The sequence below is a fragment of the Hylaeus volcanicus genome, chromosome 4 (genome assembly GCF_026283585.1).
Source record: "Hylaeus volcanicus isolate JK05 chromosome 4, UHH_iyHylVolc1.0_haploid, whole genome shotgun sequence".
NCBI lineage: Eukaryota > Metazoa > Arthropoda > Insecta > Hymenoptera > Colletidae > Hylaeus > Hylaeus volcanicus.
The window spans coordinates 8232137-8249386 of NC_071979.1; the positions used below are offsets into that span (position 1 = coordinate 8232137).

The following is a 17250-nucleotide window of genomic DNA, read 5'->3' on the forward strand; positions in this document are numbered from 1 at the left end:
TAGTGGCGCCATCGGCGGGAAAACTCCGAAGTTGTCCTCGAATAGTTCCAGATTTCAACTAATAGATGGCGTCATTTGTATGTTTACAATTTTTTTTATTATTATATGCAATAACAAATAGTGAAAGAGAATCATAGTATTAGAATATGAATAGAAATCACTTCTCGACCCTTAAATCCTTTACTTTTTTTAATATCAAATAAATGGCGCCATCGGCATTATCGGCATTTTAATTATATCCTTATTTTAACTTCTATTAATTAATTTTAACGTCCCAGTATTTATTTTATAACTATACGCTTGTTATTAAACGTAATGTAATAGATTATATAAATATTTTTCAATTTTTTCTGTAATGTCGGTAATTTTAGTTCGACCATCTGGCCGCGAGATGGCGATACCGTTTCAACTCGCAGTCCATAAACTGACCAAATAACAAAAATTCAAAATATCGTTGTTATTCTTCGACAATTCACTTGTACAGAGTACTATTAGTTTATTTAGAGCCTAACCTAATCAAAAAAATACGAATATCAAAAGTTTAAACAAGGAATTACGAATCCTTCAATTTCCGATTTGTCACTGATGCTTAGCACTAGTATGGTTCAGTGATCTCGACAACGATTCTACCAACTATAATTTCCATAAATTTTAATGTATCATCTTAATTATCCTTTATTCACAAATATTCTACTACTTCTCTAACCAATTTTAAAAGATTTTTCAGGCCAAGATAGGACGCCAATAAAAATAGACAAGCAGGGTCTAAAATAAAAAACAATTTATTAACGTCAATCGCTATAATTACAATATTATATATCGCGTGTGAAAAGCAATATTTCACTTTATACATTGTGTTTCTTCTTTTCCCTTTCCTTATTTTCGATCACTCGATGATAATTGCTCGATCGAATCGCAAGCTTGCTAGAAAATGTCCGAACGCCCTCGTCGTCTCGCCTTCGTCTTTCTTTTTCGCAAAAATACAATTAGCATAGTCGCGTCGCCGTTGGTTTACGTCCAATTGTAATTTATTATTGGTGGTAACTGTAAATTTTCATGGCAGTAGGTAGCGCAAAAGACATCGTGACCAAAGATGAGCAAAATTTTCATTCGAAAACGGATGACAAATAAAAAACTTTATACGATTATTCATTTTCAAGTTCAAAGTGGTAATGTAATGTAATTTTAAAGTGTTGTAGATCTGCCAGATCTTCGCAACTTAAATATCGATAAATTCAATTTAATTTATAATTTTGTAAAATCGATTCTTTTTATTCGTTATTCAAAATTTGTATCAAGACGAGAATTTTAGAAACGATGGCATCACTGGCAGTGCTAGCGATAACGATGTTCAAGGTAATGGGACAATAATTGCGCTTTGACTCTAATGTTTATAATGGGCATCTTAGGTTCGACTTCGATTAACCATCTATTGTAATCCCTTCGCAGCTCGCCGTATATTAAATATAACATTATCTGAAATATTTTTCGCTTCACTTTTTAGTGTTCAATTTCTACTAATTCGAAAAATTAAACGACGAATGACGTATATTGCTCTATATAATAATGCTTATACTATTTGCTTTATTTAATTGGCTTTACAACTCGCAAGCATCGATCACAATCTTATTTTACAAAAATCAAAAGTTCGGTTAGATTGTAGTTCTAAGACAGCGGCTCCCAATATTAAATTGAGGTAGAATATATCAGACGCGACAGTGTGAACTGTTTCGGTAATACTTTTGCAGAAAAATTGCAGAAGAGAATTCTTTCGAAATTTAATTTAAATTATTTAATCGCGATTGTGTTATCATTGTACTGAAAAATCGCGAATTGAACGCGATTGCAAGCGGCGTCCCAACTTTAAGGAATAATCTTTCAAAGGAACACGATGGACACGAAAGAGACAATATGTTCTCGAACTTCAGATACGATCGCGTGTACGTGTTAACCCTTTCGACCAGGCTATTTTCTATTACAATTTTATTCATTTCTTTTTTACAAATTAATTGCATTAATCTAGATTTGGCTATAAATAAACAATGTTCATTTCTTCAATGTCCTGTGAGTCTCAATTTTAATTTGGCCAACAGCAGTCAGATATATTAACTGAGACATATATCGAGACATATATGTATATATGTCCTACTAGGGTCGAAAGGATTAACAAACAACCGCGAGAGAAAAGAAGAGCGCATACTTTCGACGAAGATAAGCGACGGACCATCAGACGTTGCTTATTGTTAGACTTAGACGAATCGATTCGATTGTTTCAGGGAAGAAAGCTGTCGCTGACTTTCTTCGAACGATGAGTTATCGACTAATCGGCAGATGATACGACGATGAAGGGATACGAGCGACGTTCGATGATGAACGCGCGCGTTTAGTCGACTAACAGGCGTTTCGACCCATCGCGTTCGAATTTATTACCTCGACGTCAGAGGCGGGCAAAATTTGCATCGATGTAAGAACTTCGAATAGGCGATACAAGGTAGCATTCGATCCATTATTTCTGTTTACCCCATTCCAAATTTCACAAAGATTTAGAGAAACTTATCGCCAACCATTTATGTTGAATTTTATCCATATAAAGAGACAAGCATGTATCCGAATTTATTTTTCTCCAAGCCTCGTAATTAATTTCAATCGTCATCACTTACTATAAACGTTCCTTCAGTAATGGGACTCGGATAAGAAATCTCCGTAAACCGTAATCGAATAAACATTGCAAATAAATCTACCCATGGTGCTTTCGTTAGGCATCTATATCTATTACTCGAGTAAAATTTTGCCCATCTCTGTTCGACGTGGAGCAACATGAATTCTAAATTCGCGAGATCGCATTCGAGCGCAAAGGGTTGCTTCTATAATGATAATAATGATAAGGACGAGGATGGCAGCAACCGGTAGCTAATTAAACGATCGAACGTAGAAATGTCTTTTCTTACTCTCGGTAACCAGTTGAAGCAGTGCTGGGCATTATTTGAAGTATTCTTTTTATTGCAAATATTTGAAATAATTACACGCGCACATTGTTGCGAAGCGGTTAGCTGAAACGATGATTGAAACGACTCTTGTTCAGTTTCATTCTTTCCTTTCTTTTTAAGTAAGCGAACGAACGTCGATTCTGTCGCGAAGAACGACACTTTACAACGAGAAGCAAACTCGACACTTGAGCGAAACGGAACGCGGCATCGAACGAACGCTTATTTACCAGACACGTCAAATAGGAGCCATTCTTCATTTTTTTTTTTTTTTTTTTTTTTTTATACGAAGTCCCATGCAATTTATGTTTAAAAGTATGTACATGTTTACGTGAACCAGCTCCCTATCTTCTCCTACTTAGAAGGGTGGAATAAACATTGTGTGGTTCTTGAACACTAAGGACCAAGTATTGAGTGTTTTTTCTTTACGGAGAAGAATTTATTTAATTTTTGTTTAACAGTGAGAATATTTTAGATGCATACCCACAATATTCTCAAAGTTAAACGAAAATTAATAAAATTCTTCTCTCCGAAAAGAAACTCGAAGAACACTTAATACATAGCCTCGTAATGTGATTTCAGCCCTTCACCTACTTCAGCATACCTCCATCGTTCGGCCATAATGAATTTGACGTGCCTGGCTGCTACTATGCGAACTAATCGGGCAGCATTGCGTTACTATTTCAAATATTTCGTTCGATCGTTACTTCAAACAATTATTCGCCAAAGTCACGTTCAACGTTGCGCAGCTTCGCCACGATCACGTAATCGAAACGCCGTGATATAACTCGGCGAGATGCCAAGTTCCTTTGTTTAGTCGTCGTTCGACATCGACCAGCACTGCGATTCTAGTGTCTGGTAATATTTACAATGTACATCGACGACGATTACTGCATAATCTATCGGAGTTTCTCTCGGAATACGTTTACACAGATTCGGTAATAGCTAGTACGCGAGTACGCATACATCGTCACCATCGGTCGACCTTCTCGTTCGCACTCTCGATTAAATTTCCACCTAAATTTCCACGGGATTACAATGTTCTTCGCTATCCACGTTGCGTATCTCTAACGTGCACGTACTGTTTACGTCCAGGGCACCGAAAACTTGCTGCATCCAAGGCATCTCGTGGCTATTGTTTCATTCTATTTAATCCTCTTTTTAAATAAATAAGTCGCGATCGCTTCTTCTTTTTTTTTTTTATTTTTTTTTTTACTCGGTAGCATTGGACGTCAGAACATATCTGTACTCAACAAGATTACTAAGTTTATCAACTCTTCGTATCTCGCTTGGAGATGGACGAAATTTTCATCGAACAGATCGCGAATAAAATCGATATGAAATGTTCATTTTGTCGTTGCAAAATATTTCGTTCCACGACTCGAATTCTAATTTCTATTCAACGAAACACGGATAAACGAGATGTTTATCCTTTTCTTCGGAATTCGTATCCGTTCGAGAATTTCGCCAACCTCCGATCTCACTTTCTCGCTCAATGTATACCTCATTTACGCTAGTCTCCACCCTCTCCCTCTTTTTCCCTTATTTTCGCTCGCTTAACAGGCGCGCCTAAATTCTGTTCTCTCTCCAGACCCCTTTCTTCTGGCCCCCTTCACTCTCGCACACATTCGCGCACACTTTCTTCCTCCTTGTCTCCTTGTTTCCTTTCTTCTTACCGGTGCAGAAAATAGTTTTGCTTTTATCGTTTAGTTGTCATTTCGCTTAAAAGTTGCCGACATAAACGGTATTCCGTAAACCTAAGCGTTCTGTATCGTTAAGTTATAGTATCGAAACCTTTTTACTTTGTATGGCGGAAAAGATAGCCGCGCTTCGAGCACAGGACTATGGAGCACGAACGATACACTTCGCGTGGATCTCTCGCGGGAAATAGTTCCTCTCTGTTACGTACCTTTCCTTTCTATTTACGCTGTATTTATAAAAATACTTTGCTTTCGCCGGTAGATCGATCGAGGCCGTTTAAATGAAAAACGATAAGCTTGTGTGCTCCATAATCGCACGCTGAAAGTACTCGCGGACTCGAGTCGTACGAAACTAATTTCTCGTTTTAAATATATATAGCAACGTCGTTACGTAGTTTCATTTCGTTAACGGAGACACGCCGGGATCGTACGAGGAAGGAGCGAAACTTTTTATACAAGTACTATCAGCCGGAACGCGATACGTCTCGAGCGTGCGCGTACATAGGTACCTCTTGTATGTTACCTTATATGTTATCTAGCATTTTTTTTTTTTTTTCTTTACGATTAGTACTATTACTACCACGGTGCCCTGGCTGTCGGTAAACTACAGAATGTAAACGTTATAATCGTCCACGGTGCTATATTCGAAATAAAACTATATCGCTCGACAGAATACGTAAGACAGACCATGCGGTGCCACTACTTTTTCCTCTTCATGCATAGGAAATTTTGCGCGATCCAATATTGCTGGGCGTATTCGTTCCAACGAACTTTCGAGCAACGGTACCGGACAACGACTCGTCCGCGCGGAATCGAGCAACGAATACGTTTAAAACCTAGGAGGATCAGAGGTGCGTGTCAGTTTCAAATTTATATATTTTCCATCGAAATTAATATAAAAGTTATATACCAAAGTTCGGTTCAATCGCCTCGACAATTTCGCCGTTATCGTTCATTTCTTCACTCTTCGTTATTACCTATGTTTTACCCAGCGATGCAAATATTACTGCTTTTCTTTCTCTTTCTCTTTATTTTTTTATGTTGGCTTTGTAAGTTATGGATTTGGGCTGACGCGCGTGTCACGCGTTAGGAACCTTGATAAGGCAACGAAGGAGCCCTGAATCTTACGAGTGTATTCTTTTCCATTTTCACGCTCTTTAGGATGCTCTTAACGGTTTAAGATTTTCATAATACTCGGGCGCGAACAAAAACTTTACCGCAAATTTCTCCGTAAGAAAGAGACCCGGTACCTGTATATGATTCTCCTTCCCGCGTTTCAATCGTTTTTTTTTCCGCCTCTCTTTCTTCCACCAATTTAATCAACTGGAATAGGTTTTATTTCACAATACATTACACGTTGATACAAAAGACCACAAAGCACAAAAGTTATGCGAGAAAGCTCGAGTCACAAAGCTTATATCGTAATTGGGTTACTCCGAATTATGGCGATTTGCAGCGAAACCATAATTATTCGTAAATTAGAAAAAAAAAAAATTTTTTTTTTAAAACGTTCGTTTACACGCCGATATACATTTCCGAATATTTCGTGTACAAGACACGATCGGCAACGTAAAAAGTGAAAAATTCTAGAAGGTTAAATACACGATCGGAGAACAATTTGCCGATTATTCTTCGTGCAGTTCCGTGTGGGATAACAAATATCCGGGCAAAAGCTCTCAAAAATATATATAATAATATAAAATACGTTCGTTTACACCAACAAATTTCTAAATTTTTCTGGACAAACGTAGGGGGCGATCGAATAGAATACAACGTTCGTAAAGTTCAGTATTTGTTAACAGACAAAACAGCAATTTGTATACAAAACTTTCAAACAATTTCATATCACAGCACTAGCTATAAATACAACGTCGAAAAGAGAGCTGAATACGAGAGCTGAGCCAGTATTTCGTTAAGAATGACGAAAGAACACACACCGAACGGACTTCTACGCAAAAATTGTATGCACTGCGAGAATCACGGGACCGAGGCTCCATCTTCGATTTACTTTTTTCTTTCCCATTAATATTTGTCACTACAGAGAGCTTATTATGCTACGCTTTCGAAGATCGGATGGAAAACAATATCGACAGCTGAAACGGAAATAAAAATGTTTCTCATAGCGGTGGACCGCTGCAAAGTCGCGGTACGCTAAATGTTTCGGTTTTATCCTTATCACATGTGCAACAATTTTCGGAATCGCTCGCTTCCGGAATCTTGATATCACTTCGTTTTATCGTTCTTTGCAAACAACGACACGACTATTTTGCACGTTTGATCGTCATCGTCTTTGTCATGTTCGTCGTCTTCATCTTCTTCTGTCTCTTTAATAACATATACGTACGCACGCGGTGCTCATCGAATCACGTATGTACACATGTAAACGATGATTCGCCCCTGATGATTGACTGGACCGTGTTCGAAAAATGGAACGGATCAGCCATCCATCCGTGATGCCGCCGATGATAACGGAGGGTGCGGGTGATGTACCAAGGCCGGAATTCCAGTTGCGTCGTCAGACTGTTGACTGCCGGTTGGAACCGAGCATGAAGTTGGGTGTTGCTATTTCTTGGTCGGCGTGCCTCGCTGCGTCAAACCCTCGAATCGCTTGAACGTGTAATTAATGAATACCCAGTCCTTGTATATTACCTCACCGTCCTGAGGCATCGGCGCTGATGCTGTAACGTACAAGAAAATTCCATTACGATTCGCGATCGCTTCGTTGTTTCTTTTCTTGTTACGAAACAAGACACGATGCACTTACGTATCTCCAATTTCACGTCAGGAAATTCGTCGAAGTTGGATGTGTCGTCGATGGAACGCACCTCGACTGGAATCGCGGCTGGCCTCTCCCTGATGTGGTCCCAATCGACGCCACGGAAGAAAGGTGCCAGCTTGAGCTCCTCGATGCCCCTCTGTGCGCCTAACATTATACGCGAATGGTTATTTATGTTGATTCACGGCGATTGCACAGGGTCTTAATATAGATACCGCATCAAACGCGTAAATTCTTGATTTTGAGAAACGCCGATATACGTGCGAATATTTGCGTCCATTTTGTACGTAAAATTAAACAAAATACAAAACCAAGAATTTACGCATTACTGCCGGTAGACTTGTGAAAATAATTAAAATATTAACCTAATCTTCTGTCAGCTTCGCAACAGAATCTAATTATAGTGTCTTTAGCTTCCTCGCTAATGGGAACTTCTGGTGGAAACACGAGAGTCTCTCTCCAATTCATAACTTTCCTATACGTCTCCTGCGGATTTTCGCTGCAGAATGGAGGATACCCTGAAACAGACAAAGACGCGATTATCGTTACAAATTCCCCAGCGTTCCTCGAAGGAAAGAAGGAAAGGAGGAAACAAGATACAGTACCTATAAGCATTTCGTACATGATGACGCCCAAGGACCAACAGTCGCAGGCAGGTCCGTAGCCAGTCTGTAAAAATACTTCTGGAGCTATGTAATCGGGCGTCCCTACTGTGCTGTAAGCCAGCGCTCTCCTGTTCCTCTTCCAGCTCTCGGCTCTTCTTTTGCTGTCCATCGCTCCGCCGCTTCCGCTACCGCAGGACGTCACTGGGCAGTCAAGTATCGTTTAGAAATCGGAGCAACGAAAAACAAAGATAAAACGTTCGTTCGATCAAAGAAAAATGGCTAAGCGCTTACTGAAATCCGAAGGTTTCGCCTGACTGAGATCTCTGTAGAAATCGGTTCTATGAGACTTCTTCAGGCCCGTGCATAGCCCAAAATCGGAGAGCTTTATGTGACCTCGTGCATCCAGCAACAGGTTGTCCGGCTTGATGTCTCTGTAAACGAGTTATTCAAAATGTATACATGGTAACACCATTTTTATTCGTATATTTTAAGGAGTAACGTCTCTTGTACCAGAAACGTTATCATTCATTATTATTTATTGATTTTGTTTTCGTTGAAGTGGGTACGAAGGAAAAGGGATATGATTACACTGCGGATTACTTTGTAATTATTATAATGTAAACTTTATTTTAAATATTTCTTGTAATATTAATGTATGCTGCATCCATTTTGTAGTTTCTTGCAAATTAAGATGCGTAAAAATCCGCAGTGTAGATGTAATAGATAGATACAATTTTTAGAGAAGTGATTGGCATTCGAAGCATCGTCCATGCTACAGTTGAAATCAGGTAAGAGTATTAAATTCTCGGTATAATTATCCAAATTGCTATTCGAATTAGAGAAAAAACAGTACACGAACTGTGTCGCGAGAAGATTTCTTATCGATTTATCGGAGCTAGCTGTAAACGTCTTGTACGTGATGGCAATCGTAGTTGGAATAGTTTTGCTTGGCCAAGCGTGTTCGAACAGACAGCAAATGAGAGAAAGCCAAGCGATCGTTAAGTTAATTACCGTTCATTCATTTCAATTTATATCTTATCTCACGATCAGAGGGGAGCCACTTAGGAAACGTCGAGTGGAAAGTACACGTTTTCGGAATACAGAGATTTACGACGTGGTCCAGATGACTGTTATGTAGAAAAATAACGGTATCGTCAATGAACATGATATAATTGTAATAGAAATTTAGAGAATATTCTAATTTTGACGAACAACTCGGTATAAAAGAGGAATCAAAAGATAGTAACAGCTACGAAGACGTGTAGAGGGAATACGAGGGAATAGGCAGGGCTAATTAGACACGGAGATTAATATGTTTGAAATGACGAAATTGATAAGATATAAGATGTTGGTATATCGTATGGAGGATAGATGTATCTGTTAATTAGTACGAGATACATTACAGTGAATTTTGATAACATTTCACTTATCTATTCTTCTTTGTACCAAGGAAATTGAATTCTCGCGCTTACCTATGAATGAAGCCTAGCTTATGAATGGAGTCGATCGCCAACGCCGTCTCGGAAATATAAAATTGCGTGCACTCCTCGGAAAGCGTATCTTTCTTCATCAGCAACGTCATCATATCGCCTGCAATTAAAGAAGAATTACCAGTTTATCTTACTGAAATGATGTAACGTAATTGAGATCTAAGTAATCCGGAATCGAGAGGAAAAAGTGTCGTTACGTAACTAATCGCGACAGCTTTTATCGATTGCACGAGTAACAAGAGTAACATTTTCCGAATTTTTGCAAAACTAAACGGTGATTACACTTTTTTTTTTAAGTATGTATCCATTGAAAAATAATTTTGTTCCTCTTTGAAAAAAGTTGGATCGAAAGGGGTTCAAGTATGAAACTAATGAAAGTAATCAAGAAAGGAAAGCCTCACCTCCTGGTAGAAACTCCATTATTAAATACAGGTTTATTGGATCCTGAAAGCTGTAGTACATTTTCACGACCCATTGGTGATCAGCTTCCACCAGAACGTCTCTTTCGGCCCTGACGTGCGCGACTTGCTCCTTCTCCAGCATGTCAGCTTTTCTCAGAATTTTCATCGCGTACACATGGCCGGTGTCCTTCTTCTGCACGAGTCTTACCTGTATGTTACAACATAATTGGCCCTGAATAACTTTTGTAAAACATTTTATCGAGAGATTCGTTTCCTCGTAAGATGTTTAACTCTTACAATTTAAATGAAACGTTGCGTAGAGCATTTTTTAATCGCTTACTATTGTAAATTTAACAATCACCGTTTTGGTAAAAATAACAGAAAGGGACAGTTGACTATGAAGTTCGAAAAATTAAGCAAACTTTAGATACTTTTCTCGGAGTCCAAGTCTCCTTAAGGGTATTTTCGTACAACGAAGTTGGAGAAGTTTTCAGAACGTGATCAAGACGCCGAATTGTCCGAACTTTGGAATTCCAGTCGATCGTAAATCGAGACGGTGAATTAGTAGATCGTGACGGTTCGCACGACGAATATTTTTCGGGTTCCGTGTTAAGAATTTACCTCTCCGAAAGCGCCCCTGCCAATTACTTTGAGGGGCTCGAAGTCTTCGACGCCGAGTCGAGAGCGCTTCAGCCGAAGGAATTCGGTCTCTTTCTGAGCATGCTGCAACCGTTTCTCTTGCTTCTGTTGCTCCGAGAGCCCTTCGTCTTTCAACGATTCCTCTAATTTCGCGAGCCTCTGCTTCCGCTCGATATGCTGAGCTATTAGATTGCTGTAGTAGTTCTCCAACGTTACCTGCCCACGAAAAAAGTTCGAAAACGTCACAATCTCCCGAAATATTGCTTGGATAAAATCCAACAGCGCTCTTTGGTAGGAAAGAAAGTTTTTGGAGAATAATTCTTTAATCTGTGGGCAACGATTCTGAAATTCATTAGCATTTAACAAACACCTTTGACTCTACTTATTTCTATTTGAGTTCTACTCGCTTTTCATCCAGAAATTAATTACGTTAAATTGAGGTTGGCTATAAATTAAGGAAGGAAGAAATTTTGAGAAAATAATTCTCTAATTTTTAAGCAACTAACATCTTTTAGTTCTACTCTACTCTGTTCGCATTCTATTCATTTAACACAATTAATCCTGAAAAACACTTAATATTTGTCTTCTTCGTGTGGTTTTAATCAATCTTCCCTGCTTAACACGAGAAAGATTAGTTTGCATCGAATGGAAACATGTGCAGAGAGGGCAAGGACGCGAAGAGATTGTGGGTGGAAGGATAGGGAAGAAAACTATGAATAAAAAGAGAGGGAATAAAGATGCGGTAAGCTCGGCTCACCTTGGCCTTTGTAGCCTTGTCCAACGTATGGCCGCTGAATCGGATCGTGCTCTCTGTGGCCGCCATCTCCAGCACCCCTGTAACACACGCAAAAGGAGGTCACCGAGTGTCGCACACCAGTCTCCAGAACCGAGGTCTCGCGTCATGACACTGACACAGATCCTTCCGCGTTGGAATCCTTCTCCCGATCTAATTAAACGCGAACGTCCACCGAACGCGGACGAAACTGATCTTTACGACGGAAGTATTTATTCTTCGCGATTAACCCCTCCCATTCCCAGAATTCTGCTCGTTACGAGCAACTAGCAACTTCGAGACGCTTCTCAAGGGCGTTTCCGAGACACCACTACATTCGGAGTTCGAAAATAATTTCACAAACTGTAAATATAAGCAACTGTAAACATGAATTCTCTTCGTAGCGTTCCGCGACATACTTTCGAGACCGCAAGTGTTTCCCTTCCCGCAAAGTGCGACGTGGTTTTGTCGCTGCTTCCGGGAGCAGTTTGCCGTGTACTTGGACGAGAGGTGTTACAAGGTGCTTCCGGTTTCAACCCTTATCCGGATTATCATGACCGTTACGGTGCCTGGCAACTTCGAACTACTAATTTTTCAACGTACGCGAACGTAACTGTTCGAGAGCTCGCGTGGTCCTCTATTACCTCGTCAGGTTAGAAAAAGAAAGTACCGATCGAGACGAAAGTAACGCGAAGTTTGCAAGGTGGACGCGCGAGTAGCCGCGATTGAGTGGAAAAAAAATAACCACAGGCTTGACGAGATGACGCGCGACTAACTCTTCGCTGTCAAAGTTGTAGGATCGTCGCGAGGTCATCGCGTGCCATCATCCGATGAATCATCATTACGCGATCGTTGCTCGAGATAGACGACGAAGTAAAGTAATCGAGACAATCGGGTTCTCGACACGTTTCGAGAATCTCCGCAACGTTTTCCCTTTCCTTTCCCTCGCCATCTTCGCCGCAACGAGAAATCCATTAAGTTGATGCATAATTAGATTTTTTGCATTTATGACACGAACTATGACACTTACGACAAATTGCGCATAGTCCTCTTTCGAAAATTCAATTTCTACATAGTTTGAGCGAACGTCGCGAATTCGTTGGTCGCATTTCTAACTCTCTAGTCGCATTCGTTATCTATCAGAAAATATTGCTCGTCTCTGATTCCAGCTAAGGCGACGCGCACTCGTAAAGCGCGTACAAATAAAATACACAATGATTAACCACATTTCGCTAACACGAATGTTTCTGCTTTACGGCGACGTGAAAGAAGATGGCTAGCCGAGCACGAGCCGCGTGACGTGACGTACGAAAGCTAAACAAATAGATCCATTCGTTGTCGCCACTTAACGAAGCCAGTTGACGATTCGAAAAAATATTCGGAGTAACGATAGCGTAAAAGTTCCATATTTATGGATGAAAGTGTTCGACAAACATTTTTCTTACAGACTTCTTGCTCCTACGCTCCCGTAATTGGACCACGGGACCTAGAAATGCCGCGTGCCTTTGAAGTTTGATTGAAAACAACATTTCACGAGCGCCAACCTAATATTTCAAGTGTTCCACGAGCTTCGGGAGACAATGGACCGTTGTTTCGCGACCCAGATAATTACATCCAGCAATTTACATTGAAGCACGGAACACTGGTACTATTGCCTGTAAATGTCCTTCAACAATTCTCATTTTACAATATCAATTCGATTAATCTTCTATACGTTACAAGCGTCACAAATCTCGTACTCGACCTTTCCGTACTCAAACATTTAAATGGCGCAATGGTTGTCCTAAAAATTTCTTTCGTTTTATCATTTAATTACTGTGGTATTCTGGAGGATCACTTTGGTCCAAACTTGTCTAGATCTCTACGGAGTGGAAAGGATAAAGAGAATGATCGAAAATCGATGGAGAACCCCAGGAAGTACCGCAGGAATCGAAGGTGAGTCGAAGACAGGACAATTTCGTTCGATAATCAGTCATACCTCGTCTCGAAAATGACTCGGACATTCTCTCTCCGCGTTCCGGAGCAAAGGTCAGCTAGCCTTGGAGCTTATTAAATAATGGCCGCGGTGAATGGTCGTGTCGAGCTTATCAGTGACAGTTTTCCCGCGCAAGACACGGTGGATCGAGTTTCTCTCGGATTTGTCGAAACCAAGTACGTTATTGACGTTCTGATTCCACCAAGGAACCTTCTACTTTATCTACGACGACCTAAATAATACCTAAAACTACTTACTGCTACCAATCGTCAGCGTTCAAACCTTCCGTTCCTCTTGCTTCCAATCTGTTGATTCACGGTTGAAAATAAGGACCGACCACGGTTATTACACGTAAACAATCACAAAAGCGTATGCGTAAGCACCCTCGAGTGACTCATCGAACAGCCATCGATCACGTTATTGCCATTCTTATTCGATTCGCGACGACCGCGAATGATTTAGAACGGTAGTTGTTGATTCTGTCGTTCGATTCACTCGCGCGAAAGGTCTCCGTGCTTGTTGGATTTATCGCTAACCGTGTGAAGTTTATGGTCCATTAATTACGAACCGAGTCAAGGTTTGGGAATGATATAAGGTATTTAAAAAATGATCGGAACTTGCATTACGAAAGACGCAGTCAAACTGACGAAGAAGCCAACGTTATTATCGTAAGCGACGTGATTGAAGGAATTACGAGAGGATGAGTCCATTTATCGGGTTCTCAGTAGTATAGATCTATGGTAGCGTATATACGAACCGTTTTGCACAAAAAATTGCATAATCGATCAACTCCATAAAACAAAACGTTGAGAAATGCGATCAAAGTGGTCTCTGAAATAAATTATTTATTATTCAATGAGCAAACAAATTTATTGCGACTATACCAAGTGCTTCGACACTTGAATTGAAAATTTTTCAAAAATTGGCGTTAATCGATTTGTGCGGTGAGCGGCTGATGTATTCTTCGTACAATTACAGGAAGAAAGAAAGAACAGTCTCGGATCAAGGGAATGCGGTGCTACGAGTAAAGAATGCGGACAGCGTCCAGTAATTTCGCCTTACGACTCCAGGCTCTAATGTCTGACCTAATACGATTCGCACGGAAGGGTTTTTCGCGTGGATCGAGTCTAACAAGACGCGTAACGTACCCAAGAATAATTTCAAGCAAGAAACGTAAGACCTGCCATGATTCCACGATGTTGCAACGCAGTTGAGTTAAGCGTTTCAGCAATGGTTCGTAATTGTGGTCAAGGATAGACGTAACTTGACCTGTCCTGTGAATCGCCGTCCTTGGAAAAGGTTCTTCTGTTTTGTATTTATATTTCCGAGGTTAGTCGAACGAAGTATTACATATTAATTATATGTGTAACTCGTTTTGGAAGAGATTGCAACGTACTCGAGAGACCCGCGACGTCCGCGTAATGTCTCAACACTCGATGTATATTTCGCGATTTGATCCTCGTTGGACTTAGGGACTAGGTACAATGACGTCACGCGCTGATTACATTACGGATTACAAGGCCGCATTAAACTATTCTAGAAGCCGTACTTCGCGAGCCTCTCTTGCGTTCAGTCTGCAAATAAAGGGTAACATAAGACACGAAGAATGTACAAGGAGTAAAGAACGTATGTACTCCTTTTGTTGAGACACGTTTGGATTAAGTACTTACGCGGCAAACGACTTTCTGCAGTTTACCACATTGATTGCCACATGAATGTGTGGCAAATTTTGTTTCGAGACCAGTGAAATCTACATAATCTAACGTTCGTTATAGCACTTATTGTTACAACGATGTCAAAATTCATGAATCCGGAATCATTGTCGTTAAAATCTTACATTCAAAATTATGTTATTTAGTTGTATATTAAATAGTTCTGTGCTCTATATATGGGTGACATGGCGATGTCAAGGTTCAAAGTATGAATTCTTCATTTGGAAAGTGGAAGAAGAATCATGGCGCTTTGAAAAATTTGCAAGATCGCGAGACATAGGATCATCGAAGCCACTAGGATCGAAGATGAGGTAACCGAAATACCGATAAACATCCCGACGTTGGTCGTACGGCTTCCCTCCGACACAGATTACGTAAAGGGAATGGAATCGCAGACGTTTCCGCGAGTAAAGCAACGTTTCTTCCCATCAACCCTTTGAAAGCTGAGTAATAGCTCCTGCATCGCTACTTGAAACTTCGCTAATTCTAAACAAAAATTAATTCTTTATTATTTAATATACGTACAATAAACCTCACCGAACAGATGTTGCGTTAAATCAAATGTATACTCGCAAAAAAATAATTGTTGAACGTAGCTATGAACACAGCGACGATCTTCACGCGCATTTTCCCCCTTAATGGCACGTCATCGCCTTTGGTTTCGCTTGTGCGTTGCATCCGAGAGTTGCATTCGAGATTTGGCTCGAGGTACGCAATCTCATTTCCTTAAAACACAAGCGTCGATGCTATATGCGTTACGGGTACGAGCTGCGGTCTTTATCGCATAGAATTGGCGGTATCGTCGCGGTTAAATAGAGCCGCGAGATTAAAAGCGACGACGGCGTGGCGATAAACGATGCGAGCCACCGAATTATGCAACGTCTTTGCCTGACGTGGTTGCACCCGACGCCCGCAAACCTTTTGAAAAGGTTCGCGTTATCGCCGTCGCAAAGCTTCGAGTACGCGATCGATCGCGAAACGAACTACCCCGTAAAACCAGTCGTCGACGGTGTTTCGATATCGCGAACGAGCTTTTTTCCCCGATTGCGAATATTCCGCAACGCCAGATGCGCAAAGTGACACGTTTCGCGCTTGTAAACCCTTGCTTTTGAACTCTCGGGTCTTTGATACGTTATTTTTAACGCAGAACGATAACATTGTTTCTAAGTTTAAAATATCTAAGTATAAAATACAGGTAGCGCAACCACTGACCCCCTTAGTTCAGGTATCTCTAGTTTTCCTTCGAAACCGTGAACCAACTATCCGCTTCTTTCAATTTACTTCACTTTTCTTCGATTCCGTGCGATTCGTTTTAGGTATCTACCGATAATTCCATTGAACTATTCGAAGAAATAAATTTCTGTCGATTCCATTTGCAGACGTCGAATTCCATCGAGTATCCAAACAGGAACGGAAGTGGAAAGGACGACATCAAGAGGCGTAGCAGCTACGCCTATAAAACGAATGCTAGCGATCGTAGGTGAGCGTGGAACAAGGCTACGGATACGTTACGATTCTGCAACGTCGTTGAACTTCGGTTAGAAATCGTGTGAAAGTGAAAACGTTTGATTCCACTGTGGTGTGGTGACCTCCGATACAAACCTCGGCGAATGGAAAAGTCGATTCTGTCGAGATAAAACGAGGAAAAACGTACGTACTCGTTCTTTGTTCATTTCGCGCGCTAAAAGCTTAATGGCCACGGTAAACAAAGTGGGGAAACTATTTAGTCGCGCGATTGGATCCGTGATACGGATCACTAAATTACGCTAACATTAAGTATACTTCCACGCTGCCAAGTGGGAAAAACGAACGATCGAGGCGCGTTTCATTTGGCTGCTCGATTGATTCCTGATCGAGGTAGCACGCGATACAAGGCGTAAAACGTGCACGCAGCGTCAACATCTCCTCAACTGCTATCGACAAATATCGCGGTACACAAAATGTCGCGTCAGCCACACCTACGTGTCCGTCATTTCGATCCTGTTGCACTATACACCCTACTCGCGCTTATATGCGCGCAGCGAATCGCTAGCACGTTCGAGGAAATCAAAATTTATCTTACGCTTCTAACAAAAGCTATTTCAGGACCGACGATTACGACCACCGTTATTGCTCAACGTAACTTAACCCTCTCGGTGTCATGGAATTTAGGTATAATTGTATATTGCGTAAAATCATCTAATAGAATTAGACGGA

General features: G+C 40.6%; 1 protein-coding gene across 6 annotated transcripts in view; it reads right to left on the bottom strand.

The window, feature by feature from the left end:
* Window positions 1-764: 764 nt before the first annotated feature.
* LOC128875848 (serine/threonine-protein kinase tricornered) overlaps window positions 765-17250 on the bottom strand; it is a 65476-nt gene continuing 48990 nt past the window's right edge. For all 6 annotated transcript variants that reach the window (XM_054121779.1, XM_054121777.1, XM_054121778.1 and 3 more), the window contains 9 exons: window positions 11353-11429; window positions 10578-10811; window positions 9957-10164; window positions 9538-9655; window positions 8357-8496; window positions 8066-8266; window positions 7826-7978; window positions 7449-7607; window positions 765-7362 (listed from right to left, as the gene is read on the bottom strand). In XM_054121779.1, coding sequence (XP_053977754.1) covers window positions 7247-7362; window positions 7449-7607; window positions 7826-7978; window positions 8066-8266; window positions 8357-8496; window positions 9538-9655; window positions 9957-10164; window positions 10578-10811; window positions 11353-11429 — 1406 coding nt within the window. In that variant the 3' untranslated portion in view covers window positions 765-7246. The remainder of the gene's footprint in view (window positions 7363-7448; window positions 7608-7825; window positions 7979-8065; window positions 8267-8356; window positions 8497-9537; window positions 9656-9956; window positions 10165-10577; window positions 10812-11352; window positions 11430-17250) is intronic.